Source organism: Mandrillus leucophaeus, unplaced genomic scaffold (assembly GCF_000951045.1).
Source record: "Mandrillus leucophaeus isolate KB7577 unplaced genomic scaffold, Mleu.le_1.0 Scaffold1026, whole genome shotgun sequence".
Lineage (NCBI taxonomy): Eukaryota > Metazoa > Chordata > Mammalia > Primates > Cercopithecidae > Mandrillus > Mandrillus leucophaeus.
The window spans coordinates 430,533-457,357 of record NW_012098388.1 but is presented as its reverse complement, the minus strand read 5'-3'; the positions used below and the strand labels follow the sequence as shown (position 1 = coordinate 457,357).

The 26,825-nt window shown below is 36.2% G+C and overlaps 1 protein-coding gene across 1 annotated transcript in view; it reads left to right on the top strand.

Annotated features, from left to right (window-relative positions):
• The window catches only part of LOC105537767 (interleukin-1 receptor accessory protein-like 1), an 847,405-nt gene that overhangs the window by 713,583 nt on the left and 106,997 nt on the right, over nt 1–26,825 (top strand). Inside the window, exon 3 of the mRNA XM_011977432.1 lies at nt 830–1,109. Within this exon, the coding sequence (XP_011832822.1) occupies nt 830–1,109 (280 nt within the window). The remainder of the gene's footprint in view (nt 1–829; nt 1,110–26,825) is intronic.

Here is a 26,825-nt window from a genome sequence, read left to right as displayed (position 1 = left end):
TCCACATACCGTCATATTGAGGGTTAAGGCTCCAGCATTTGGATTTTCAGGGGAGGGCATAAACATTCAGAGTATAGCAAAAGAGAACCCTTAAAAATAGAGGAATGGCTACCATTAGCCCTGGGGCTGAGACAGCACACCTAAGAAAAAGTCCCTATGTTTTCATCCCCAAAGCAGAGATCTGCACTTTATTGGGAAGGTACGACCATAGTTTACCGAATGGCAGAAATCACTAAGTTCCTATACTAGCAGAACTTGTCAGAAATCTGTCTTCTGCAAGTTAACAGAGACCCTCCCTCTAAGGTACCTGGGAAACATCGCCAAGCTGCTGGTTGCCAAGCACTGTTGGAGCCAGGTGCTGAAGAAGCCTTGCACACTGCAAGAGCCTGCCAAGTGAGCACACTGAAAATAGGAAGTAAATCCCTTTCTTCCTGAAATGTCTCACCAGTGCCCTCTCTCCACCAAGCTTCAGTGCCAGCTAGTAAAGAAAAACATATCTCAAAGGCCCAGATCTATTTTTACCGAGCAGGCAGAAAGGTACATTTAGAACTAAGAGGCAATAAATCAATAACCAGCACACTGGTATAAACTAATAATAAATGACAGCAGAAGCAGACTAAGTGAAGAATACATTGTTTTTTAGCAGAGTCCACTACTTTGCAGGGCCATTCTTAGTTTGATTCATTGCTATGTGCTGTGTGCCTAGAATTAAACCTGACCCAATATGGATGCTCAGTAAATATTTGTTGGATGAATGAATAATCTAATTGCTTATTTTTTCCCTCTAATGTTTTTCCTCTCTTTCTCTCTCTCTCTTTTTTTACTATAGCTGATGGATGCACTGATTGGTCTATCGATATCAAGAAATATCAAGTTTTGGTGGGAGAGCCTGTTCGAATCAAATGTGCACTCTTTTATGGTTATATCAGAGCAAATTACTCCCTTGCCCAAAGTGCTGGACTCAGTCTGATGTGGTACAAAAGTTCTGGTCCTGGAGACTTTGAAGAGCCAATAGCCTTTGATGGAAGTAGAATGAGCAAAGAAGAAGACTCCATTTGGTTCCGGCCAACATTGCTACAGGACAGCGGTCTCTATGCCTGTGTCATCAGGTATCCCTTTAATTATATTACCGCTGAATCAAAGAAATCACAGGCTGCTTTCTCATACTTAAATTTTGCTGCTATCTCTTTTGCCTAAAGCCGTTGTCTCAATATTTGCATGTGTTGCTGCTTTCTAAAATTTAGAATCACAATCATAGAAAGATGGGATTGGAATTTATATTAGACATTATTTCTAGCTTATGGAGAAAAGAGATACCATCTGGGTAGCTACTTATGTTACCAGGAATTACTAAAAACTATGAAATAAAATTTATAGAGGAAGTAAAATGGTGCAAATAAAATGTAAGCAAAGACTTGCAGAATAGATGCATAGTTTCTTGCTAAATGAGTTGTAACATTTTGTTATTGCCCTTCACAGACAGATAGAGCATGGATACTTCTGGTTCACACACATTTGTAAAGATGATTTAGGTAATGTGTGTATGTGCACAGGGAGAAGAAGAAAGTATTACCATGTTAGAGAAAATGAAGACTGTGTTCCAGATTGCTTTGCTAACCAAAACTTCTGGATCAATACAAAAATTGTTCCCAAGTCTTTCAGGGCCTATACCAAAGTTAATAACAAATTCAGTCCCTGTATCCCCAAGGATACTCACCATACATCTACACATCTTTGTCAGCTTCTAGAAGAGGCATATGCACTTTGTTTAATGATAATGCATTGAAGCAGTATCCATGCAACACATTAGCAGTTAAAAACCTCAGTTTAAGCATGTAGCCCCCCATGGATTGTGTATCACACCCTTCGTGAATGATCGTGTATGTCATTGGACTATTAGAACATTAGCAAAACTGGGTATAGTCATATAGAAGGTGTGTTTAAATCTATTTATTTGGCTTTCTGTATTTGGGCTTATTCAGAGAAATAAAGAAGAATCTAAAGTAGTTGATACCCAAACTCAGAGAAAGTCTCAGAATCACCTAGTATCTTTTTCAAATAAAAATTTACCACTTCTGAAATCCTGATCAGCAGCTAACACTCCTGTCATGAATATCATGCCTCCCTCTCCCTGTCATCTGTAAGAATTACCTGTAAGCTGAGTCATGGCTACAGGTGTCCTAGGACATTGAAATAGGTCAAGTTGCATAAAAGTTAAACAGAAATGTATCTTTCTAACACTGACAACATATATTATGTTAATGTTGGAAAATATAAATGAATATCTGTAAAGTGTTGTGTTTGGGGAAAATGCCTAATGGATTTTAAAAGAACAAATACATCTGGCCAGGCGCGGTGGCTCATGCCTGTAATTCCAGAACTTTGGGAGGCAGAGTAGGGCAGATCACTTGAGACCAGGAGTTAGAGACCAGCCTGGCCAACATGGCAAAACCCCATCTCTACTAAAAATCCAAAAAATTAGCCAGGCATAGTGACATGTGCCTGTGATCCCAGCTGCTTGGTTGCAGTGAGCCAAGATCACACCACTGTACTCTAGCCTGGGCTACATTGTGAGACTCCATCTCAAAAATAAATAAGCAAACAAATGCGTCATTCCTTTGGCAACTCTTCTTCTTTCTCTTAGGGTTTACTAATCCTTTTATGATTAAACATAACTCTTAATAAAAGTAGAGATTTTGTAGGGGTAAAGATCAATAACTGTCATACTAGTACAGTTAAAGAATACTGTTTGGACTAGCTGTTCCCATGTGACCAATAGTAATTAGATTGTAATTTCATATCTGCTATGTTTCTTTTAAATAATCATTATTTCTGGTTGTTCATGCATGTGGTGAGATGATTCTTCAAGATAGGCAAATGCGTGTCCTCATTTATCTGACATTAGAATTGAGCTGAATGTCCATAGTACAACACTACATTTCGTCACTCATTATTGATGGAAAAATAATGGTGTTTTCACATAGTAATCTGAATTTTACAAACACTGAGGTTGCAGTTCTCTGATGTATTTAAATTACACTATGATCCAATACTCTGAGAAATTGCATTAAAATGCCTCTGGAAGGGCCGTGTATGGTGGGTTGTGCCTGTAATCGCAGCACTTTGGGAGGCCGAGGTGGGTGGATCACCTGAGGTCAGGAGTTTGAGACCAGCCTGACCAACACGGAGACACCCTGTCTCTCCTAAAAATACAAAATTAGCCGGGGGTGGTGGCGCATGCCTGTAATCCCACCTACTCGGGAGGCTGAGGCAGGAGAATCACTCGAACCCGCGAGGCAGAGGTTGTGGTGAGCCGAGATCGCGCCATTGCACTGGTAACAAGAGCAAAACTCTGTCTAAAAAAAAAAAAAAAAGCCTCTGAATTTCCAGTTGCAATAATGAATGAAAGATTGAAAAGTTTCCAAAATGTTGACACTTGCCATATGTTCATATGTCTACATTTTAATAAAAGGTGAAACTAAAAGACAAATACTTGAAAGTTTATGTGTGTCAAGTGGCAATCTAGAGAAAGGGATAAACTGCAGGAAGAGGTACTTTTGTCAGTGAAATTCAAATATGCCAATCGATTTGAAGCGAGTGTTGTTGCATCTTCCTTGTCCAATTTGGAAAGGGGTACTCAAAAGTCTTTACAAACAGCATTTGAAATAGCATGGCTCGGTGTTGATGTGAGAGGCGCTCAGGGGCTGTCAGTTGAGTCACTGACATTTTGGCATATTGCTAGCTATCAAGCCACTAACTGTCACCATTAGTTTTTAAATAATTCACTTGCAAAGAATTTTAGAGCCTTGAAAATGTTAGCTTCCATTCTAGGTTCTAGTCTTTCTGATCAATATAGAGTATTAACTTTTCAATGAAATTGTTTATCAAGCTTTTCATATAAAACTAATTTCCATTTACACTTGAATATATGCAATGAAATGGCATACCTATCATTATAATGAACAAGAACTTTATTATTTCCTTCTCTTAATATCTATATTGGACAGAATAATACCACACAGTTCTTTCCTCCATACTTCTTGGCTCTTTACTCAGTTTACTCAAATTTATATTTTTCCTTTTTACATGAAAAAGTGAATGAAGGAAAGCTATGTAACAATTTCTTTTGTCTTCTTTTATGGCCATATATAAAAACAAGTTTACTTTTAAAATAATAAAAATTTGATGGCCAGATGTGGTGGCTCATACCTGTAACCCCAGCACTTTGGGAGGCCGAGGCAGTTGAATTGTTTGAGGCCAGGAGTTCGAGTCCAGCCTGCATAACATAGACCTAGTGTCTACAAAAATAAAACTTTTGAAAAATTAGCCTGGTGTGGTGGTGTGCACCTGTAGTCCTAGCTACTCAGGAGGATAAGGTGGGAGGATTTCTTGAGCCCAGGAGTTTGAGGCTGCAGTGAGCTATGATCACACCACTGCACTTCTGCCTGGGCAACAGAGCAAGGACTTGTCTCTTAAAAATTAAATAAAATAAAATAATAGTTCCATATTCTTGACCTCCAACTTTTTAATTCCCCTTTTCATAGTTATGCACTATTAGCAGTTTCATATGCAAAGCTGTCTGGTACATGTGGAAGCATTCCAGTGCCCCCCAAATGGTAGCATGCTACGTTATTTAGCACCCTATTTTTAATTAAAATTTTATTTTTGAGATAATTGCAGGTTCATATTCAGTTGCAAGACATAACAGAGAGAGATCCCATACCCAGATTTACTCGGTGGTAGCATTTTGTGAAACTGTGGTACAGTATCATAATCGGGATATTGACATTGATACAGTCAAGATACAGAACAATGCCGTCATCTCAAGGGCCCCTCCTATTGTTCTTTTATAGCTACATCCATCTCTACCCAACTCCAGTCGCAAGCCCCTGTCAACTACTAATCTGTCCTTTATATTTATAGTTTTGTTAATTTATTAATGCAATATTAATGAGATCATACAGTATAGAACCTTATGGAATTGGATTTTTCACTCAGCATAATTCCTTTGAAATCCATCCAAGTGTTGTACATATCCATAGTTCATGCCTTTTTTTTTTTTTTTTTTTTTTTTTTTGCTGTGTAGTATTCCATGGTATGAACTACCACAATATTTATTCACTTGTTGAAAGGCATCTCTATTATTTCCAGTTTGGAGATATTAAAAAGGAAACTTCTATGAATATTCGTATTCAATTTTTGGTGAACATAAGTTTATGTTTCTGGAATAAATGTGCAAGAGTGAATACGGATTGAATGGTAGTTTTGTGCTTAGTTTTATAAGAACGTACCAAACTATTTTTCAAAGTCGCTGTACCATCTGATGTTCCCACCAGCAATGTATGATTTCTCCACATCCTTGCAGCATTTGCGATTGTCACTACTTTTAATTGTAGCCATTCTGGTAGGCATATTGTGATAACTCATTGTGATTTTAATTTGCATTTTCCTAATGGCTAGTGATTAAAATTTTCATGTGTTGATTTGCCATCTCTCTTCTCATCAGTCAAATGTCCATATTTTTGTACATTTTATAATGTAATTATTTATGTTCTCCTCATTGAGTTTTGAGAATTCTTTGTATGTTCTAAATATTAATTCTTTTCGGAGATGTAGTTTGCCAGTATTTTCTGATTGCCTGTAGGTTATCTTTTCATCCTTCTAACAGGGTCTTTTACAAAGCAGAAGTTTTTAATTATGATAAGGTTCAATTTGTGAATTTTTCCAGTTATGGACTATGCTTTCGGTGTGAAGTCGAAAAATTCTGCCACATGCTAAGTCCTGAAGATTTTTCCTTGTTTTATTTTTTATTTTTAAGATTTAAAAATTTGTTAAAAATTCAGTTGCTTTACATTTTACATTTAAGTCTGTTATTAATTTTGAATTAATATTTTTTTGAAAAAATGCTTATTTTCTTTTTATTTGTATGTATGCATTTATTTATTTTAAGTCCTGGGGTAACTGTGCAGGATGTGTAGATTTGTTACATTGGTTAACGTGTGCCATGGTGGTTTGCTGTCCCTAGCATCCCACCAACTAGGTATTAAGTCCAGCACGCATCAGCTATTTTTCCTGATGCTATCCGTCCCCTAGGCCACCTGCCCAGTGCCAGCAGGCCCCAGTGTGTGTTGTTCCCCTCCCTATGTTGATGTGTTCTCATCGTTCAGTTCCTACTTATAAGTGAGAATATGTGGAATTTGGTTTTCGGTTCCTGTGTTAGTTTACTGAGGATACTGGCTTCCAGCTCCATCCATGTTCCTGCAAAGGACATGAGCTCATTCTTCTTTATGGCAGCATAGTATTCCATGGTGTATATGTACCACATTTTCTTTATCCAGTCTATCATTGATGGGCATTTGGGTTGATTCCATGTTTTTGCTATTGTGACTAGTGCTGCAATGAGCATATTCATGCATTTATGTTTATAATGGAATGGTTTATATTCGTTTGGGAATATGCCCAGTAATGGGATTGCTGCATCGAATGGTGTTTCTGTTTCTTTATCTTTGAGGAATTGCCACACTGTCTTCCACAATGGTTGAACTAATTTACATTCCTACCCACAGTGTAAAAGCATTCCTTTTTTTCTGCAACCTCGCCAGCATCTGTTGTTTCTTGACTTTTTAATAATAGCCATTCTGACTGGTGTGAGATGATATCTCATTGTGGTTTTGATTTGCATTTCTCTAATAATCAGTAATGTTGAACCTTTTTTCCTATATTTCTTGGGCAGTTAAATGTCTTCTTTTGAGAAGTGTCTGTTCATATCCTTTGACCATTTTTTAATGGAGATTTTTTTTCTCATAAGTTCGTTTAAGTTCCTTGTAGACTCAATATTAGACCTTTGTTGAATGGATAGATTGCAAAACTTTTCTTCCATTCCTTAGGTTGTCTGTTCGCTCTGATGATAGTTTCTTTCACTGTGCAAAATCACTTTAGTTTAATTAGATCCCATTTGTCAATTTTTGCTTTTGTTGCAATTGCTTTTGGCATGTTCATCATGAAGTCTTAATTTTGAATTAGTATTTTTTGCAGGACTGATGTTTATTTAGGTTAAGGCTTAGTTTTATGGGGATGGATGTCCAATTGTCCCAGCACTATTTGTTGAAAAGGCTATGCTTCCTCCATTGAATTACTTTTGCATCTTTATTCAAAAACCATTGAACATATTTTTGTGGGTTAATTTCTATGTTATTTATTCCATACTTTTTTCTATCCCTCTGCCAATACCAATCTCTATTGATTAGTATAGCTATCTGGTGGCAAAAATATCAACTAGAGTGAGTTCTCCTACTTTATATGTCTCTTTAAATATTGTGTTTAGCTATTGTAGGGCCTATTATTTTCCATGTACATTTTAGCATAAGTTTGTCTATGTCCACAAAAATCCTTACTAGAATTTTTTATTGCAATTTCATTAAGCCTATGGATCAATTTGAGGAGAATCGATATCTTTACCATTTTGGTTCTCACTATCTGTGAATACAGTTTGTGCCTCCATTTATTTAGGATTTCCTCCTTTGGTTTCTTTCATCAGCATACAAATCCTGCAAACATTTTGTTAAAATTTTAGCTAAGTATTTCATTTCCTTTGGAATGTTTGTAAATGATATCTTCTGTTTAATTTTGGTTTCAACATGTACATTGTTACTGTGTGAAAATGTGATTGATTTTTGTGTGTTAACATTTTAAAAACATATTTTTTTCAAATGACATATTTGTAATGTGTTATATATAGTATGTAGTTCATTTGCCCAAGTCTTGATTTTTCCTTTCAGGACTATGTAACTCTTTTTTCTCATTGAAAGAACATATTAAGTAAGCATCTATCAAAAAGTATTTAAAGAAAATCCATTTATTCACTCATTCTATACTAATGCTGGGATTAAAAAGATTTAAAGAAAAGCTTTTACTTTCAAGTAGTTTACCTAAGAGAAAATAAATGTGTAATAAATTGCTGTAGATACTATGAAAATAGTTTAGAATTCAGTGGAATTCTGCCAAGATAGAGTAGCCCAGTTACTCTTAAGTCTTCCTTCTTACAACTAAAAAGTCTGTATGTGACGGCAAACAAGCACAAGAAGTCTCTGAAAGATGGAAGAAATACCTCTGAGAAAAAGACCTCGGAACTTGAAGAATGACATGGCAACATGGCATGTTCTCACTATCCCGTCCGCTCTTCACAGATTAAGGCATGAATTCTTATCATTTTTTCACTTTGTTCCTTCATTTGAAATTCAATATTTTCGTTGCCTACCTGAATAATACATATTTATTTCTTTAAGAAAATCCAGTTTATGTTTACTTTCTTTCTATCTTTCCTATAATTGCTTCAAAAACAATTGTTTCTTCTACCTATTTTGGAGGGAAAACACTCTAAAACTTAGTGCCTTGAAACAATAACCATTTTATTTGTACATGATTCTGCAATGTGGGCTGGACTCAGCTAGGTGGTTCTTCCTGTGATCTTGCCTGTGGTCACTTGTGTCTGGAGTCCACTGCAATACAGGATTTGCTGAGCCTGTTTCTCTATTATTTCTGAGGGCCTCTCTCTCCATGTACTTTTTCCATTTATCTTTCTATCAGGTGACTTTTTACATGGCAACTCAGAACGTGTAACTACTTATCAAGCATCTCCTTGAGTCATGCTTACTGAGCCAAGCTTTGAGATAATACAGGAGAAGACTTTACAAGGACTTTGAGGTGTGGTTCATTGGTAGGGCCACCAAAGTAACAGTCTAAGAGTCAGCCTTTTGACCCTTAATACTGTAATTCATGTCCTTATAAATGCAAAATATTGTGACCCCATTCCTAAAACCTCCAAAGTCATGTCTTTCGGTGGCATCAGGATTAGGTTAGAAGTCAATGATCTTATTATCCAAGTCAGCTCTGAGTGTGAATGAAGTTCTTCATGCTTAGTTCCCTGAATACAACTGCTCAGGAATGGCTGCTCTTCATCCAATACTCTGTGAACTAAAAAGTTATATAATTTGGCCCTTACATAGCCAACATAAATCGTGAGACAGGGATAACATAACTAAACTAAATATCCCCATTTGAAATGAGGGCTGGGGATAGGAGATACAGAGTAGTCACTGGCCCATGACAATTCTAAAATTCAGCTGGATACACTTCACCGGTTTCTTTTTTATTTCCCCAAGGAGAGTCAATATACTTTATTTTTTATATTTTTATTATACTTTAAGTTCTGGGATACATGTGTAGAATATTCAGGTTTGTTACATAGGTATACATGTGCCACGGTGGTTTGCTGCACCCATCAACTTGTCTTCTACATTAGGTATTTCTCCTAATGCTATCCCTCCCCTAGCCCCCTACCCCCCAACAGACCCCGGTGTGTGATGTTCCCCTTCATGTGTCCAGGTGTTCTTATTGTTCAACTCCCACTTCTTAATTAGGGTTCAGTTCTGCTTACTGGAAGTGGTTCTCTGAGATTCTTGGATGCGTGCTCTTCCTTTCCATATAAAATTAATGGCCCAGGCATCTTTGCAATTTGAACTTTATCCCTTTTAGTGTAAGGTAGTATGGTTCCTTAAAATGTTGTGAAGCTTCCTAGTATTAAGTCGTAATCTACTTCATGAAGCAGAAGCCATACCCATAAATATCTTCAGGAAAGAGGCCCCTCTACTTTGCTGTTCAAGTCAGGATGCTGGAGGACAATGTACCAAAGATTCTTAAATGAGTTTTGTCTAGCTAGTGTTAGAGTAAGCCTCATAGACCCTCCCAGCTAAGAATCTTGGAGTCTGCCTCATAGACTTTCTTAGCTTCTTTCTCTGGATGATGGGGTATGCATTGTATACCAAACATATTACCACAGACGTTTTTTCTCCTAAGGATCAATATGAGGTGTTTGTCAACGAGAAAGCACTCAATACATATTTATTGAAAAAAATAATGAGTGACTGAGGTTAGTGTTCCTTAGAATACCTTGTGGAAAACACTGCTATAGACAAAATTACACAATTTTCTGATTCCTGTCATTTTCCATGAGAAAATAAAATAATCATTTTTCTTATGACATCTCTTGTCTGAAACTAACACAAATTATGAATGGCTTGTCCTAAATCATAATTTCTGGTATTTCAGATGACAATTATCTGTCTTTGGACAGAATATACCTTTACTGTCACCTGGTGGAAATAAAAACTAGTAAAATGTTAGATCTGATAGACCCACACAAGTAACTGCTACAACTGTAGTATAAACAATTTAAGTAATTTTTAAAAATCTCTATAATATAGTATACTTTTAAGATTTATGATTTTTATGTAATTATTATTTAAAAATCAAGTCATTCTTGAATCAAAGGATATATAATGTCAGCATTATTTTAGAAAGCCTTAAACAGTCATGCCCTGAGGAGTCTTCATAATTTGTTCAGGACAATCAAAGTCCATATAAATGTTTTATATCCTACCCAGTAATTCTAATGATCACGTGCATATGTGTTCCAAGGATCTAGTGCAGTTTCACAATCTCGGTTTCCTAATTTTTAAACTATCTCTCTTAATTGAAACCATAGTATACCCTTGAGAATATCAGCTATAATTTATAGATTATAAAAAATGCAATTAAACCTACATAAGCCAGTCCTTTAAAAAAAAAAAAAGTCATATACAAGTGAAAGTCTTTAAAATAAGATTTCAAGTCCGGATGTAGAGTCTCTTATGGATAATATATTTAAATCGTAAAACTGCACATCAGGCACTTTCTGTAGTTCTTTCGGTAGAGACAACTTTCTTGCCATAATAGGTTTCAACGAGATTTTTCAGTTGAATAACTCTGACGATTCTTGGGGATGGCATTGAAGTTTAAGCCATATTTCCATGTCTGAGACATGAAGGCATTTTCTAATGGATCAAACTATTTTTAACAGAGCAATAATTAGCCAAATTACTATATTTCTGGGTTGTGTTCTTTTCAAAAACAACAAATTCAATTGATGGAAGTAAAAGCCAAGAACTGTGTGAATTGTCTATTTGATTTACCGATTTTTTTAACCATCTAGGAGATACATGTCTTCAACAAAACAGCCTTTTTTTTTTTTTTTTTTTTTAACTAAGAAGGTGAAAAATTCTTCTGGAGTGATGATAGGGTAGTTTCTTAGATCACTGGATTAAGAAAAGCTTTGTCTAATCTCACCAAGTCCAATAGGAGAGACAGCTTAGAGAACACTTTGAAATCAATTGTGTCATGTTCAAGGCAGACAGAGACTTATGAATTTTCTTCAAAAATTATCAAATTAATATGGAGTAGATAGGCTACTGAAAAAGATACATTTGTAAAACAATTAGGTGCATAAAGTCCAATTTGAGATTTTATGTAGTCTTTTTATTTTTTCCATTTTAGGTCAAATGATTCACTATAGGCCCTTTTCAACCATGAATATAACATGTATATTTATCATATTTCACGAACATTACTAAAAATCTAGGACATGACATAGTTGGTAATTATAATAAGGGAATTTTAAAAATTATAAACAACATATGTCAGGCAAACAAGTCACTTATAACCCAATAGGACTTTATTGGTGGCTATACGGGGTTATTACTGTAATTATTACTATTTGTTCTTTATTTGTAAAAAAAAAAAAAAAAAAAAAAATATTCAAAAAAAAAAAAAAAAAAAAATTGTTAACTGCTAATATTGATGCATTTAGTGAAGAGAAATTGAATAGGCTTCATAAAGTAGTAGCTGCTGATCCGCAAAATTTGGGATAAGTGATAAAGTAATCACTTATTTGAGATCAGTGAAACAGAATAGGAAGTTAAGATTATTCAAGGGTCTTTCTAAATCTAATTTTGTGTATGGTCATAAAGTAAAAAAATGAATAAAAATCTCATTGCATGTAGAGAAGACAAAAAGGGGCTGGTTAAAGAGCCTGTGAAGGACTTGTGATTTGAACAGTAGTTTGAAGACTAAACTCATGGCTAGGGAAAGTGTAATTGGGAAAGATTTCTGTTAGAAAGGTTTCAGGAGGACTACAACAAGAAAAATTAAATAATGAACGAAAACAGAAGTTGGCAGACTTTTTCTATAAAGAGTAAAATTGTACACTTTGGAAGGCCGAGGTGGGCGGATCACGAGGTCAGGAGATCAAGACCATCCTGGCGAACATGGTAAAACCCCGTCTCTACTAAAAATACAAAAAATTAGCTGGGTGTGATGGCAGGTGCCTGTTGTCCCAGCTACTCAGGAGGCTGAGGCTTAGGAGAATGGCGTGAACCTGGGAGTCAGAGCTTGCAGTGAGTTGAGATCGCACCACTGCACTCCAGCGTGGGCAACAGAGTGAGACTCTGTCTCAAAAAAATAAATAAATAAAATAAAGTAAAATTGTAAAAAGTTTTAGATTTTTCAAGCCATGTAGTCTCTATTACAACTACTCAACTATATTGTAATAGCCAGGCAATATCCATACACAAGATATAAATGAGTGGACATGGCTGTGTTTCAATAAAGCTTTATTTACAAAAACAGGTGGTGGGATGGATGTGGGCTGTGGGTCATAGTTTGCTGACCCCTGATCTAGAAAATGCCTTGCAATGGCAAACAGCAATGCCAACAGTAGCAAGTGTTGTTATTAACAAAGAAAAAGCCACGATATATTCCTGATAAAGCAAATAGATCAGTGTTGTTAGAAAATCGGCTTTCTGTAGTTGATAGAAGGATGACAGTAAATAATGGTAAAAAATGCTAAACGCCAAGAAATATCTAGCAGGGAATGGAAAACTGAAAGCAGTTTTCCTGGAAGTACCTTACAGCAATTCTATGAAACTAGAGAAATTGGAAAATGGAAAACAGACAAATAGTTTTTACGATAAATGAGGCATAAGACAACGGGGGGCCTATGTTTAGAGTATTAATGGTAGAAATGGCAAAGAAAATAAAACAGATTCAAGGTCATTTTTGGAAGAAAAAATCTATGAGAGATGACACTTGATTGGATATATTTTGAGCTTCATTGGATGTTGCTATGGGAAATAAGTAAAAGAGACAGCAAGAAGCCTATGTTAATGCTTTTCAATACAAACCTAAACATTTTTACCAAAAGAACTCAAGCTCTGAGAAATAAAATTGCCTACACTTTAAGCTATTAGATGGGGAAACATGTAAATGAAGTTACCCCTTCACTGGTCTCCCATAGAGCATTTGAATAAACAAAGGAAGGAGTTTGGGGGTACTTTCTAGGTTCTCTGATGGTCTACTTATTAGCCTTTCCCTTAGATCATCTTAAGGGCAAAGATGTAACGTTGTATCTTTGCATCCCTTGTTACACATATATGATCACTGAGATCTGAACAGAGTAAAATCTTTTGATTAGTTGTCACAGTTTGGGAGTGGCTTTGTGCATAACAAGAATCTTAGAAATAACAGTGGCTTAAACAGGAGAGAACTTTGTCAAGAAAAAGTCCAAATGCAAGCATTTCAGAGCGGATATATTGGCTGCCTAATCGTCTAGGCCTCAGGATTCTGTCCTCTATAGGGTATAGTCTTCATCCTTATTTTCCCAAGATGAAACTCTGTCCATCATATCTATCCTATTATAAGCTGACAATGCACATGATCCTTCCCACCTTTAAGAACAAGTCCCAGAGATTACTTATGTCACTTCTACTTACATTCATAGGCCAGAACTTGTTCACATAATTACACCAAGCTGCAGTGATGACTTGGGTATGTAGTTTTTGTTAGTAAAACCCATGTGCCTGATAAAAATACTACTATTTTTAAGGATTTAAAATTGATTTCCCTAAGAGAAAAGCCTAAGACAGGGATTCTTGTGCAAGTGAGCTATGAAGAGAGTGTTCTCAGCAAAAACCTGCAGGGAAGAAGCCAGGCAGAGATGTATTTTCAAGTCTAGCTTCAGCCTGTTCCCACAGGGAGCTGTGGTGCATAAATTGCATCACAGAGTTTAATCCCACATTGAAGCAAGCCTGGACGTCACAGGTATCTCTATCCAAGTGGTTCTTGTCATACCAAGGTGATTATCAAGAAAAGGGTGCAGGCATGAACCTTGACCAGCTAGTACCCACAGCAGCTAGAGGATGAGTACAACTGGTGAAGAAATTCTGGGTGGGATGCCAAAAGCATTTGCTACACTGAAAAAGGAGGACAGATATTGAGGGTAAATTAGTAGCCATTTTTGTAAGAGCCAAAAGTATCCCTTCACACATACTGAGATGACTCAATATCCTATTTTTGTTTTGTATATGGTAAGTATTCTATCAGTATTTGTAGAATGAGTAATGTATATTTCTGGACAACCTTGTATTTTTTTTTAAATTTCCACAGCCATCCTTTACCATTTTTGAAAGTATTAAGATATGTTAATACTCTAAATACCACCATACCTACCCCCAATACATATACAAGCATCCTGCCCTCAACAGCTGTTTCCTCTACTCAGATTCCAAGTGATACTCACAACCAATTGTAGGATTACCTCACTGTCATTCTGAAGAATTAGCTGGCAAATTTCCTGCATTTTCAAATATTTTAAGTTCTGGTTTCCAGAGAAATTCTCATTGCCCTGGAAATAATAGCTAGCCAGCTATGATTAGAATACATATAACCTGCTTATATTCACCTTCTTTAAATCTTTGGTGAAGAATAGTTACGGCTTTTCTCATCAGATGGCTCTGGCCTACATTTGTGTTGATTTTACAGTGACATTTCTGACTTTCAGGCAAGTATCCATTGAGTAACTGTTTTATTATATGGAATCTGAGGTTATAAAATAAAGACTTAAATGAGCCTTTCACTGATTTCATTATATCTCACAATTATAGATCTGGATCTATCAATTTTCTCTCATGAAGGTCATAAAAGGCTGTTTTGTAAGAGCCATGACTATGTGGTGAATGAGTCAAATTTGAAGTGTGGTCCAATGGTTTCAGGAAAATGTTTTATATTATTCCAAACCCAAAAAAGAAAGAAAGAAAGAGTAAAGCATGATTTCAAAGGAGTATCACATCAGGTTGGATTAGAGTTCATACTACAGAAAAGTGGCTTAAGATAGTTTATTCTCTCACGCAAAGTAGTTATAAGGTAGGCATTCCTGGACTTTTATGATAATTTCAACATTTTGCATGACTTAGGCTCCAAAGTGTTATTCTCTGCTATTCTCAGCATGTGGCTTCCATTCCCAGTGTCACTACGTGCTCCTAATACAACTGAAGAACTGAATTTTTAATGTTATTTAATTTTAAATAGCCACATGTGGATCTTAGTCTTTGTTTTGAGATAGTCGTTACAAGCTGTTTGTGGCTATTGTTTTAGAATAGAAACTCTTCTGGATAGCTCTTATTTAGCCTGGAATCATGTAACATAAACATGGAAAAGATTTTAGATTTCACTGTAGGGGTTGCTTAGTTTTACAGATAAACAACGGAGGAGGTCCAAAGAAGTTAAGTATTGATTTTCTAGAAATTCAAAGCGAATGTTTAGAAATACTGAAAATCAAGCTGGATCTTTTGATTCCTTAATCAGTGCACTCATAAAAAATAATTTATTAAAAATATTTTGTAATTGAATTTGCTAATAATTCAGGTAGATCTTCCTTTATTGACTTCAAAAAAGTTAGATTTTAACACAATTATTTTTTCGATCCATTCATTTCCAATGGCTAATTAATTGAAGAATGATTGCAGCAATCTGACAACAAATTTTTACCCCATCTACTCTAGACATTGAGGTTTAGGCTGTGTTTCTGTTCTTGACTCTATAAACCAATCTATTAAATGATGAGCTAACAATTAATTTACATTAAAACAAGACTACTATTTCTGTTACTGTAGAAGTTTTAGAATTAGTTGTATGTAAGTTAATGTGATTAAATTGGCTAGGAATATTTGATGTCATATCTATTTAATTTATTCTATTAGATTATTAAGTACCTATTCTATACCAGCCATTAGGCTAGCTGTTGGGAGCACAGCAATGAATTAAACCACAGTAGAATTAAGCTAGAGTAGAACACGTCTCTTCTGGAAGTTTATTCTAGAAAAGAGCCTTTCAAACAGTAATTACTTGTATCCTAACTTTTATGAAGAAAAAGAAAAAGGTGCCTTAAGATCAGGCAACAGGCTGGCTTAGCCCACTTGGTAAATAGTCTCTCCCTCAAAGGCTCAACCTCTTCAAACTGAAATCTGAGTACTTCTGGGGTTCCACAAAAGTTCCATAAACTGTGCTCAAAAAAATAATTTGAAGGAAATTCATCTCCAGAACCTCAACTTTCACTTGTACTCTTGTCTAAAATTGCCTGAAAACTCAGAATAGCATTTCCTCCACCTTACAAAAGAAAGGCACACCTTTCTTCATTCCCAAATGGTAGCATGATGCATTTAGGGTGCCAAACAAAGGGATAGTCTAAAATATTACTTTGAAAACTCAAGGCCCCTTAAACTCAGAGATCTTCTCCTGACTGTGTTTCAGAAATTTTTGATAAGTTTGATGCTTAGTGAAAGTAGATATATTCCTAATTCAGAACAGTCAAAGCAGTATGTAGTGGTGATACTGAATTGTTTCAGTGTAATTGGAATGTTTTATAGGACTATCATTTTTTCAAGATGCATTTGATAAAACTCAGGAACACACTTTACTTGTGATGGTTAATACTGAGTATCAACTTGATCGGATTGAAGGATGCAAAGTATTGATCCTGGGGTATCTGTGAGGGTGTTGCCAAAGGAGATTAACATTTGAGTCGGTGGGCTAGGAAAGGCAGACCCACCCTTAATCTGGGTGGGCACCATCTAATCAGCTGCCAGCACAGCTAGAGTTTACAGCAGGCAGGAAAAAAAACGTGAAAAGACTAGACTGGCCTAGCCTCCCAGCCTACATCTTTCTCCCGTGCTGGACCCTTCCTGACCTCAAATATTGGACTCCAAGTTCTTCAGTTTTGGGACTCAGACTGAGTCTCCTTGCTCCTCAGCTTGCAGACAGCCTATTGGGGGACCTTGGAATCATGTGACTTAATACTTAATAAATTCATATATATATATATCTCCTATTAGTTCTGTCCCTCTAGAGAACCCTGACTAATACATTTGTTTTCTTTCATATTTGATGTGCATTATCCAAAAAAACACATGTAAAGCCTATTTCATTAAATCATGTTATGTACTATGTATTCCACTTAGTTAATTCTCATCATATTCCATTTATACAATGTATAGTATTTTCTCTCTCCTATTAACAAATAGCTAAAATTATTTAAATACACAAAATAGATGTCACCTTTAAATAATAGGTTTTTATAAGTCATTTAAGGTAAATGTGACACAAAAAAGCTTGCAAACCCCTTTTCAGGGTTTCTCAAATTATAATTACATGTCTAATTAGATTTAATAAGGTCACTAAGGTGCTAGTGAATAAAACTATCAGATTCCTATATCCTACCACTTACTATTGAATCAGAAATCTGATGGATCAGCATGCATACCGATGATTCTTATCCACATTAAGTTTGTGAATTTATATCCAAGTGATAACGGTTACTATGATTTGGATGTTTGTTTACCCAAACCTCATGTTGAAATTTGATCCCAGAGTTGGAGGTCAGGTGTTAGTAATGTGAGTTTGAGTAATTCGGGTATATCCTTCGTGAAAAGATTAATAGCCTACTTCAGCAGTGAATGAGTTCTTGCTCTCTTAGTTTCCAGGAGAGCTGGTGCTTTCAAGGAGCCCTGCACATCCACCTTTTTTGTCTTACTTCTGCTCTCATAATGTGATCTCTGCTCTCATTTGCCTTCCAGTATAAGTGGAAGCAGCCTGAGTTCCTCAACAAAAGCAGATACTAGTGCCGTGCTTTTTGTATAGCCTTGAAAACTGTAAAGTAAATAAATACCATTTCTTTACAAACTAGCTAACCTCAAGTAGTTCTTTATAGCAACACAAAAAAATGGACTAAGACAATGATCCTTTTAAGAGAGTTATATCACATACTAATTCAAAGTCAACATGGTGTTTGATATAATCTTGTTGTAATAGTCTCTTGATGATAGACATCCAGCACCTAACACAGTGCCTAGCACATGTTGGAGTGTCAAGAGTTAATGACTGAAAGTGAATGGAACAAAGGTATATATCTCCTCCCAAAACATCAGGAGATTGAGTATAAAGGACACATCTTCCTTCTAAAATGTGACAGATGCACTCTACAGTTAATGTTTGAGGGTTTTTTAAATGCAACCTATTTACCTCTTAGGCTAAATTGAATTTACAAATGGAATTATTGGTAATGAAGATATAGCAGGGTGCCTTCCAGATTCCTCTGCTCTGATCTTCAAATGAATAAGCACTGCAGATTAGCCAACCTTCTGAAAAGTTCTTAATTACGGAAACCAATAGTGTGCAGAATAACAGCCTGTGTGTTAACCTTGTTGACACAGTGTATAAATCTCATGTAGATAGCTTGTACAAAAGAATAAAAATGTTCTAGTTTCTAAAGTGGTGTTTCCAAGGAATTATACTTCTAATGAAAATTGCTGCCATTGGATGTCTGTTCGAAGCTTTGGCTTACAAAGTAGAGATTTGAAAATATCAAACTTGCTTGATCTCTGAATGTTGTTTTCATTAATTAGGTGAATATGACAGTTCTCTCTTTACCCTAATCGGCCCCCTGGAGGAAATCACATTTTTGTTTGTCTAAACAGTACTTAATGACTACTCTAAAATTAGAGTTTCAGACCTTTAACTCTAGAGTGCAAAGCTCTACATCCTTGACTCTGACGTTTATCATGAATATTAATTTCTGATCTTAAAGTCAAGCCATGAAATTTTTATATATTATCATACATTTCCCTTGACAATTTTTGTAATTGCCACAATTTCCTCATCAGTAACAGTTGTTTGTGGCTCCCCTGGTCTAAGGAGGCTATAACTTTGGCAGCTTTGAATTCCCTCTTTTGTTTCAATGTGGAACCATCTACTTGTTTACTCTGAGCAGTAAGTAGATCTCAGATCTTAAAAGAACTATTGTTTTTATTGGTGCCTTTACACAGCAGAAGACTCGATATACTTTTTGTCATTACATGTTTTCATTGTTACCTTTGGGTTGACTTTCCTGTTAGGGGAGATTTATGTCCATCTTCAGATACTTTTCCTGCTAGTCACATAAAAATGTTATTTTCTGCCACATAGCTACTGTTTTCTTTAAAATTGATTTATTAGTAGTGTTTGATTATCAAATATCAGACTGTAAATATTCACATTGTGTATAAGTATCCAACATTAACATTATTTAGACAATATTCATGGAGATATATATGTGTGTGTATATATATATATATAAACACATACTTTTTAATAAATTTAATTCAACTGAAATGTTATCTTCCGTTTGTACTTTCAACAAAGATTTATTCAACATCGACTACACATCAGGCCTGGATGATTTTCTGCACACAGGAATAAAAATAGACAAGACACAAATTGGCCTGAAGATGCCACAGTCAACCAAGAAAACAGACAGATTCATAAAAAATTATCTGTATGGCAAATGTTGTTAGAAATATGGTGACAAAGAACTATTGCAACCAGAGAGACTCAGGGATGGATACACAGAAGACAGGTCTTTGAGGCTACACGAGATAGATCTTTCTTCACAGAGAAATTGAAAGGGCATTTTATTTTATACAGTAGGAGTGGCCCGCCATGGTGATTTAGGAAAAGAGCTTCAGAAGGGAAATGCAACAGATACTTGTGGCTGGAGTGAAAAGTACAAAGTGGTGCATTGGAAGAAACAGAAGCTAGAAAGGAAACTTTTGGATAGATTTGGAAAGTACCCAAGAACAGAATCTCAGGTTCAGGTGTTTGATTTTTTTTTTTCTTAGGACCTGAAGACAGTGATCCAGGACGGCTTAAATGTCATAAAGAAAATTATTCTTGATATTGAGTCATTCAGACAATTATCTAATGATTCCTTTATGAGAGTTCTTTTTGGCCAGGTGATGACCAAGAATCAAAGTCTCTGTTCCTAGGAATCTTGTAGTCTTTCAAGAGAGAAAGCTAAGTCACTCAACATTTAATGTCTAATATGACAGAGGTTACAACAGAGAAAAGAACAGAGTGTAATGGGCACATAGATGTGACGTGTAAATCAGAATAAAAATCATTTAAGGCTTTTTGGAGATTTAAATATTGAGTTCTGATACAGAAGTAAAACTTAGTTCGATGAAACAAGGAGATGAAAAGGAGATTTGGAGGAGATCCTAGGTGGTAAGATAGTATATGACTACAATCATTATATATTCTTCTAATTGTCCATGACTAGAGTAAAGTTTCCATGACTTGGGTCATTTTTAGAGAAGTTGGAAAGCATCAGTTCATGGTCTTGTGTGCAAAACAAAAGAGCTGAAACTTTACACAAAAAGGTTCAGGGAGACAATGAAGAACTTTAATCAGATGGATGACAAAAATTGTATTTGAGTTTTGGGGAGGTCATTTAGCAGCAGTGTGTGGGGATGTTGAATGGAGGGCTTGGAGAGCAGCATGTAACTACAGGGTTGTCTTAGATTGGATTCCTCTAGAATCAAACCCCAAGGAAACATCACTAGAGGAATGGTGAAGTAAGATGTAGCAGAGAAGGGAAGCCAATAAAATATGCATTATAAAGCTGTTTTATCCCTTTCGGCAACTGGAAATTAGGTTCACTGGAAAACTCTGTGAGACAATGTAGACATACTCTCAGAGTTATACCCAAAGGGAGACAAAACTGGGTTGTTTTTCTACCAGCTCCCTATCTGTTCCTGATTGAGGCTTTCTTCTACTAGGAATCTTAGTTCTCTAGCATTTCTGGCTTGCCCTTCATGAAGACCAAGTTTGGTCTCAGGGCCAGATAAAAGCCATCAGACTGAGGGTGTCAAGTATTTGTAAGAAGCAGCCTTCATACAGTAGGCGTTTGGGTGGGGCACTGACATAATCAGCTGAAGAACTAACAAGGTGGGGGGTGTTGAGGGTCTGGACTTAGGTCATGATAGTGGTAATCCAGGGAAGTTCAGGAGTGCTACTAGGCCATTGTTTTAATAAGATTTGACCATGTATTAAATGTTAGGGGTAAATTATGATTGATGACTTTCCAGAGAGTAGACAGATGTTGATGATGTAAAATGTGTGTGTTTAACAATGTAAAAGTTTTAGTATAAATGTGAAACCTATATTAAAGTCTCTCTATAATTGTATCTATTATAGAAAAGCATTATAATACAGCAGTATAAAAACTCTCTAACCAGAAGACCTAGAGTACTTCCTGAATCTAGATTTCTAACAGCATGAATCTTGGATGATACTATTAATCTCTCAGAGCATCTCATGAAAAAAATGGGAGTAAAGATGAAAGAAGCTTTGCATGTGTTACATAAACCAAAGTGTCAGTAAGCCTTATACAAAATTTTAACTTTTAAATAGAAATTACATAAAGTGTTTGGACCCTAAGACCTACCAAGTTGATTGTTATTAATGAATGAGTAAATCTAGTCAATCAAAGACCTTTTATTTTTCCCACACCTATATTTGAACAGATGCCAGTTAGTGAGCAACTTTTTTGGTTAATATCCGTATTTCATACTTCATGCACTAATTTTTTCTCTATCAAAAAAACTGTCTTTGTTAAAACATTTCAATTAACTAAATTACTTAACTCTAGTGCCTATTTTGAGGGAGTCATGTACTTTGAGGGAGAATGAAATGTGTAATTTTATTTCTGCCTCATTAAACCTCCTCTGTGTCTAGGCCAACAAGAGTTTTCTGCTCCTCCACAGGCAAACACTTATTGGACACTTCATTGTGAGAAAATCCTCAGGTCGTTGGAGCTTGGTAGTGAGTTACGTACCTGCCCGTCCCCTCCAGTATATGTACTAATTATCTTATGGAAAATAACAATTTTCTTGTTTTTTTTTCCTCAAGGAAGCCTTGAGTCTCATCTAGAAGTCAGATGAGTGTCAGATTTCTTACTTCTCTTTGCTTCAATGGCAACTCTTTTTTTTCTGATTCTAAATAAATAGATTGTCATACCTACATGAATATCCACAGGGCCAACACTGCCCCTTTATTACTCAGGAAGTATTTATTTTTCAGCTTTCTCTTTCCTTTCTGGCCCTTTGAAATTCAAGCTTATTTAGGAATGAATTTTAATGAAATTGTTTTAAATACCTTTTAATCACATTAGCAAACTTCTAGCAGAGCATTGAGTTTCTTCCTCAGATAATTCAAGTTGTCTTTTCTAAAATATGTACTTAAAATGACTTTGGAAAAAGAGATGTATGATGTCCGGAATTTCTTTCAAAAGAATCAGGGTGTGGTTAGTGTGATGAGTAGGGATACAGATGAAATTAAATAAGCACTATGTTGATAAATTCTGAAGTTGGATGATGGTATATGGGAATTGTGTATAGTGTTGCCTACTTTTGCATATGTTTGAAATTTTCCCTATACTTGAAAACATTAGAGAAATTTAAAAATTAAAATGGTTCTCACAATTTTATTTTTGTAGCTTTTTTTTTTTTTTTTTGAGACGAAGTTTCGCTCTTCTTGCCAAGGCTGGAGTGCGGTGGCGCAGTCTCGGCCCACTGAAACCTCTGCCTCCTGGGTTCAGGTGATTCTCCTGCCTTAGCCTCCCGAGTAGCTGGGATTACAGGTGTCTGCCACCATGCCTGGCTAATTTTTGTATTTTTAATAGAGACAGAGTTTCACCATGTTCGCCAGGCTGGTCTTGAACTCCTAATCTTGGGTGATCTGCCTGTCTCGGTCTCCCAAAGTGCTGGGATTACAGGCATGAGCCACCGTGTCCAACTCTCGTAGCATTTTATCCCTTACATGATATAGGTTAGCCTTGGCTTTATAATAAACCATTCCAAAAGCCAGTAGGTTAAGACAATAAGCAAATGTTGATCATGAGTTTATAAATCAGCTGGACTTCCTTATGCATCTGCTGTTAACTATGGGTGAATAGAAAGTACTATTTATTTTGCCTGGAATCTCTCACATGTTTTGTGGCTATCTACATATAGGCTAGTCTAGTATGGCCTCACTTGGTAAAACTGGGTTCTCCTCTACATGGTCTAATCTTTCACAGAGTAGCTCATGTTTTTATTTTATTTTTGTCTAGAGAGGCCATGTTCCAAGAAGAACAATATAACAAAATATAAGGATATGAAGCTTCCTGATGTTTAGGCTCAGAACTGGCATACCATGTAAAATTCAGATGCATTCTATTGATCAAAAAAGTCACAAAGGACCCCAGCTTCAAGGGTAGGAAAGCAGACTACTTACTCTTGGGAGGAGTTACAAAATCACATTGCACTGGGAGCATGGATACAAGGGGATCATGAATTGTGGCCCTCAATGCAACCCGTCTATCATATAAGCATGTACTACTTTTAAATCAATGACTACTCATATTCTGATAATTTACAAATTTGTATTTCGAAGCCACAACTCACTCTCCAGCTTTAGCCTGCCTACTGTTCACCTACTCTTAGATTTTCCACAGATATCTCACATTCAAAGGCTAGAGTGTATTACTTCTTCGCTAAAACCTTCCATTCTTCAGGGCCTGTGTGTGTACAACCAATGTCCTTACCATTTATCCATTCAACTATTCGTCCCCCTACCCATTATTTAATACAAGGAGTACTTATTGAATGTCTATACTGCTCACTGTGCTAATCATTGAAGAACCTAGGGTGAGCAAAAACACACACAGCCATTGCCTTCATAGAACTCATAGAGAAATGGGCAAGAAACCCAATGAGAAATCACACAAATAAATGTAAAATTGCAAAAATAACAACTGTTAAAGAGGAAAGATACATGATTTTATGTGAGATTATAACCAGCTGGTATTTACTTGATGATTGAGAAATCAGGGGAGGCTTATCTGAGTTTGTGGTGATTTAACTGAGATCAAACTTTGATCTTGGTGTGTGGAGACATATAACATAAACCTCATTTAACCCATGGTAGATCTGTAGCTTGAGTGAAAAAATGAATCTTTATTATTTAAAAAGTCATGACAGTTTTGTTATCTATCCTGATGAACATTCATAGGGTTATGATGGGTTATCCTTATATATCTTGAGAACACCAAGGACAATGGCAGAGCTTGGAGTGAGAAGGAAATCCATAAACCTGACAGCAAACCTTCCTGGAATCAGAGTAGACATAAAAATGCACGAGAGGGCAAAAGAGTTATAGAACCAACTGGTATGCATTTCAAAACATGAGTATTGTGGAGAAGAGAATTGATGAATTATTATTTAGGAGCTGTAATAGGAAGGAAGAATATCAACCCCAGTCTCTATCTCTGAAATGCAAAAAGTATGAGGAGGTAAATAAGCACCACCTGAGATAGCTGTAGGAGAAGCGATAATCACAGAGGAGCGCTAGGTTTTATTGGGTGAATACCAAGAAGAGAAGGGGATGCTGAGGATTTCAAGCGGTTATATAAGTATGGAAATATTGTATCAAAGGGTACAGTGAAAGAATTTGAGCCATGAAATGTGTGTGTGGGCACAGAATATGAATAAATAAATGAATGAATGAATAACAGAGCATTATGGAAATGGTAATGCAGTAAAAGTGTATGTATATGAGTGTGTTGTAGAGGGGATACTTACAGTTTTGGCATTGATTTGTTAAACTAAGGATGACAGACATCCTGAATTCAACCTTAATATCTCTTTAAGGAAGATGACTCACTTGGTTGGCGGTGATGGGAAACCTAGAGGCAAGAGAATCCATATACTTTTGATGGTGGTTTGATATCCACCATATCAGATCCCCAGTGTCCATTACTACCTACGTTGTAGTCTAATCTCTCATTAATTCTCACCTGTTTAATTCCCTCCAATCCAGCTGTCAGACATTTTTATTCCTCTCTGCTTAGAAATTGATATTTATGGGAAGCTGGGCATGATGGCTCACACTTGTAATCCCAGCACTTTGGGAGGCCGAGGCAGGCAGATCACGAGGTCAGGAGATCGAGATCATCCTGGCCAACATGGTGAAACCCCATCTCTACTAAAAATACAGACATTAGCTGGGCGTGGTGGTGGGCGCCTGTAATCCCAGCTAGTTGGGAGGCTGAGACAGGAGAATGACTTGAACCCAGGAGGCAGAGGTCGCGCTGAGCCAAGATTATGCCATTGTGCTCCAGCCTGGTGAGATAGCAAGACTCTGTCTCAAGAAAAAAAAAAAAAAAATCGATATTTATGGCCAGGTGCAGTGGCTCACGCCTATAATCCCAGCACTTTGGGAGGCCGAAGTGGGCGGATCACAAGGTCAGGAGTTCGAGACCAGCCTGGCCAATATGGTAAAACCCTGTCTCTACTAAAAATACAATAATTAGCTGGGCGTTGTGGCGCATGCCTGTAGTCCCAGCTGCTTGGGAGGCTGAGGCAGAAGAATTGCTTAAACTCAGGAGGCAGAGGTTGCAGTGAGCCGAGATCACACCACTGCACTCCAGCCTGGGTGACAGAGTGAGACTCCATCTCAAATAAAAAAAAGATCCAGATAATATTTAAACGGTGTTATAGCACAAAAGTGCTTTACCGTCTCTCCTGTAGCTGTTACTTTAGTGTCCCTTCAAGGCACTTTCCCCTACTCATCTTTCATGTCAGCAACAGAACTATTTTAATTTTTTAAAGCTTTCTTGTTTCATACTGTTGTAATGGTGTCTGTGCTATTCAGTCTATCTGGAACCTCCATCCTAACCTCTTTATCTGGTTAACTCCTCTCCAAAGGAATTAATGACTGAATTAATGATGCCGCATATGTTTTTCTAATGTTCTTTTGAAGTAACTCAATTGACTTTGAAGGTTTCAGAAACCCCTTGTCAAATACTGATCAAGCAGCTTATTTCACTGCATATTTTTTAAAATTATTTTTTCTGTAGTTTTGGAAGTCATAACTTTATTTCCTTTGAAAATGTTCAATATTTATGAATAAAATTGTGAAGATAATCATGTAAAAACAGATTAATAAATTTGAATACATTTTAATAAAATGAGATGATGAAAAAATGACAGGAGTTATCAAAAGTCATAACAGCAGAGAAAAGAGAAACTACAGGAAGTGTGAATTGGAACTAAGACAGAACTATACATAGCATAAATGGGAAATGTAAGAATGTAAAATACGTGTACTTGAAGAAACTGAACACAATTGCAAAAGTTTATTTTGATAAGTGGAAAACATTGTCATCATTTGTACATTTTTTCCCTTAATAGAAAACTTCTTAACTTATATCTAGGCACTCATTGCACTGAATATAAGATACCCAATATTGTAAGAGACACAGTCAATATCTGTTCTAATAAACTATGACACAATGCTTTCTTATAGCCATCGTAAAAGATATACCCAATTTTGGAGATGGTAAAATACACGCAAAATGCACATCTTAGAATTGATGAAATCTAGAAATTCATGAAAAAAGTCAAGTAACTTAGTTATTGCATACATGGTATTAGAAAACTGCCAAAGGAAATTTTTTAAATCTTTAGAAAGAAAATTATCAATACTGCTTGATCATATTGGATATGTCTTTTTAGGAGGACACAAATATTCAGCCTCAAACACTCTCTGAGACTGTTTTCATCAAGATTCTTTCAGTTGCAAGTGACAGAAAACCGAGATCAAGGAATGATTAAGCATAGAAAGGGATTTTTTTTGATTCACAAACTGAAAAGTCCAAGGATAGCCTGGCTTTTAGGCATGTCTGGATTTACATTAGAGGTTCATATGATGACTACTGAAACATAAATACAATAATTAGCTGGGCGTTGTGGCGCATGCCTGTA